At 62.6% G+C, this 3,222-nt stretch overlaps 1 protein-coding gene across 1 annotated transcript in view; it reads right to left on the bottom strand.

Annotated features, from left to right (window-relative positions):
* Nucleotides 1–390: 390 nt before the first annotated feature.
* Nucleotides 391–3,222, bottom strand: part of LOC111733980 (SH3 and multiple ankyrin repeat domains protein 3-like) — a 34,769-nt gene continuing 31,937 nt past the window's right edge. The window contains exon 3 of the mRNA XM_023526127.1: nt 391–633. Coding sequence (XP_023381895.1) covers nt 391–633 — 243 coding nt within the window. The remainder of the gene's footprint in view (nt 634–3,222) is intronic.

The raw sequence follows: 3,222 nt of genomic DNA, 5'->3' as shown, positions 1-3,222 counted from the left end.
AGGGAGTGGCTGCTTAGCGCATGGGGTTGTGGGATTGTCGTTAGGGGTGATTCCAAGGCCCTTAAGTGCACAGCAGTGATGCCGGCCCCTCATCAACGTACCTACGGCCACTGAGCTGTGCCCTCTGAAGGGCCGAAAACGGTAAATTAGAACCATGGACCGTGCGTCCACCCTGGGACACCACAGCCAGTGGCTCGCCCTGCACTCTGGGACAGCAGACCCAGCCCGGGCGCCCGATGGGCGACAAGCCACCCTCCTACCCCCCGTGAGAGTCTTACGAAGCTCTCCCCGTTGAAAGGAGCCAGCAGTTCCCAGCAGCCACAGGATGAAGACACCCCCGCCCTGCGGCGTCCCTGACACCCCACCCCTCCCCAAGGAGCCGCTGCCTCATCACGCCCTTCGGTCTGACAGGAAGGGGCCACTGCGAGTGGGACCGGAACATGCCAGCGGCTCCAGCACTAGGAGACACGACGTCTCCAGCAGCACGTGTGCCCGGAGCATGGGGGACGCGCCTGCCCGGCCCCCCGCACGCCGGCGTCGCATGCCCCCCTGTACCTGAAACGGCGTCTGGCTGTTGTAGTTCTTCAGCTCCTTGTCCCCGCCTCGAAACAGCAGCACCCGGGCGCAGCTGTCCTGCACGGTGGAGAGAAGACAGGGGTCTGTTGGTGGCACGTCGGGCACCGACCTTCTCCCAGGGGGCCGTCTGCAGGCTCCGGCTCACGGGCGCGCGGAGGGGCAAAGTCGGAAGGGAGGAGGGCGTCTTCCCTTCGTCGGGGCGGGGCCAGGATCGGGGTGACCGCCTGGGTCCCCGCGATGCTCCCGGCTGAAGCTCGGCGGCCGCGAACACTCTGAACGCGACTCGGCCCCACGTCGAACACGTCCACGTCTAAAGCTGGTCTCCCGTCTCGCGCATGCGCATAAAATACATCGCGCGTGAAACACCGTTAAGGGAAGTCCCAAGAGAGGGGAAGGAGGACGGGGAGACGGCGGTACGTGCGCTCCCGTGAGAAGAGAGAGCGGAAACGCCTTCTAGAACATTCTTCACGCAGGAAGTTGTAGGAAAAATCAAGGTGGATCGATAAAAACTGACAAGAAACACCTCCGAGAAGTTTTAAGTAGAGAATGCGAGTCTCGAAACAATCATATGGTTTAATTTCTCTTCCGGTTTACTGCAGAAGCGCGAAGACCAGGTCCGGAAGGGTGGGCCCCTTAACGAGTTTGCTCCCCCACGAAGAAGAAAGGATTAGGGAGCCAAAAGGAGGGATCCTTCCATCTTAGCAGCCTCTATACTTATATTTTTGAATGTTTTCCAAAGGCAGGCAATGTTCACTTCTCGTGTATTCCTGTCCATTTGCTGAGCATCTATCTGCCCGTGGGGCCGACAGAAAACTTCCCGCCAGCCCTTCTGAAACCGCTAATGAGGAGCTGGAGACATTTATGATGAAGTGACCGGCGGTAGCACGTGCATGCACAATCGATGATCGCAAGAACACGTTTGCCGCTGAAAGGCAACCGGGCTGTTTAGAATAGGGAAATTATGTTTTTCCAGGAGAACTTCAATGACCAAGTGCCCGCTGGTGTTTGTGCCTTACGGCTGCCACGGGCCAGGCACCTGCCCCACAGGACCCCGTGCCCATGGCCCCCAGTGCAAGTCGCAGCCAGACCCCCACACTGGGCCCATCTCGGCCTTCCCACCTTTTCCTAGAGTGGAGGTGATGGGCACGGCCACCCGGGGTAGACACTCGATAAGGAGCCACTCAGGGTTTCCCACCCAGAAAACTGCTTAGAGGGACAGGCTTGTGTCCCCACTCCAGACCAGAAGGGGACCTGCTGTCCTGAGGGAGGCCGAGGCCGAGGCCGAGGCAGGCGCCCAGGGCACAGGTTACGGGACCTGGGAGAACAGCGGATTTAAGATGAAAAGCTGGATGGGAGGAAGCCCAGGGCTGGGGGTGCCGGAGACGGACACGCTGTAACCCTGACTGCGTGTGGAAGGACTAGAAAGCATTCGATTGTGCAGTTTAGACTCGAACCCACAGAACCGTGCGGTGTGTGAATTACATCTGCCTCGGTAAAGGCATTACGTGTTAGAAGGGGGGGACCAGGGCAGAGACAGAGTGACAGAGTGACAGGGTGACAGAGAGCGGGCCACGCTGGCAGGTCTCCCTTCCACGGTTACAACCCCAGCCCAAGAGCCCAGCTGGGGCTGCCCCGATCCCCCGTCCTGGTCGGGGTCCCCGGGGACCGCCACCTCATGACCATGGCGCTAAGGAGAGAGCCTCCCGTGAGCGGAGCAGATGGAGGCCGAGCACGGGGACCTCTGCTCTCTGAGCTGCAGTCGGGGCGGGGGTCCGAGTCCCCGAGACAGACTGGTGGGCACCGCACTCCCCGCTGTCGGGGAGCTGGGCCTCAGCGGCCCCTCGGGGCTGACTCAGGTCACTGTGTGTAAAGTCCCCCGGGCGCTTCGCAGGCACACGGCGAGGCCGGGTCTGAGGCCGGGACAGAGGCCGGGACGGAGGCCGCCCTCCATAAACCGCTGTGGGGTGAAGCGGGGGCCGCCCCGGGGGAGGGGAGAGGACTTCGGAGCCGTGGGACCCGGGCGGCAGAGAGGGCCACCTCCGCAGGGCGGCACGAGGGTCAGGGAGAGAGAGGCTGGGCCAGAAGCGGCACGCGAGAGAAACGGGCCACGCGCCCGTGTCGGAAACGGGGCTGCGGGTGTGCGAAATCGTGACACAGACGTGGGGTGGCACGCCCCGGGGCGCGGAGCAGGGGCCGCGGGCACGCCGGGGCCGCCTCTGCGCGTGAGCCGCGTTGGCGGGATGCTTCGAGGCCCTAGACGCAGAGCTGCGCTCGGCAAACGCGTCCTTCGCATTCGGGGCACGACGACACTCAGGGTTTGCTTTCTAAGAGAAGGACCCGGCCTTCGTTCACATGGCGACCGAGGCCCGGAGACCCAGTCTGACCGTCACACGCCTAGGTCAGAGGCAGGTGCCGGTCCCCTCTGGGTCTTGTCGTTGTGTAAGACTCTGGAACGATAGCCCACGGGCCAGATCCCGCCCAGCCGGTTGTGTAAATAAAGTTTTATCAGGACTCTGGCCCTTGAGCTTCCCGTCCTGCCCCAGCCCCCTCACCTCGGCCCCTCGGCCTCAGCTCGCAAAGGCCACCCCGGCATCTTCCCTCTTCCTCTGAATGACGCCTACTTGGGTCCTGTTACTTACAACCCAA

This window comes from Pteropus vampyrus, unplaced genomic scaffold, assembly GCF_000151845.1.
Source record: "Pteropus vampyrus isolate Shadow unplaced genomic scaffold, Pvam_2.0 Scaffold712, whole genome shotgun sequence".
Lineage (NCBI taxonomy): Eukaryota > Metazoa > Chordata > Mammalia > Chiroptera > Pteropodidae > Pteropus > Pteropus vampyrus.
Note: the sequence above shows the minus strand (reverse complement) of the source record. Positions and strands in the feature narration are given on the sequence as shown.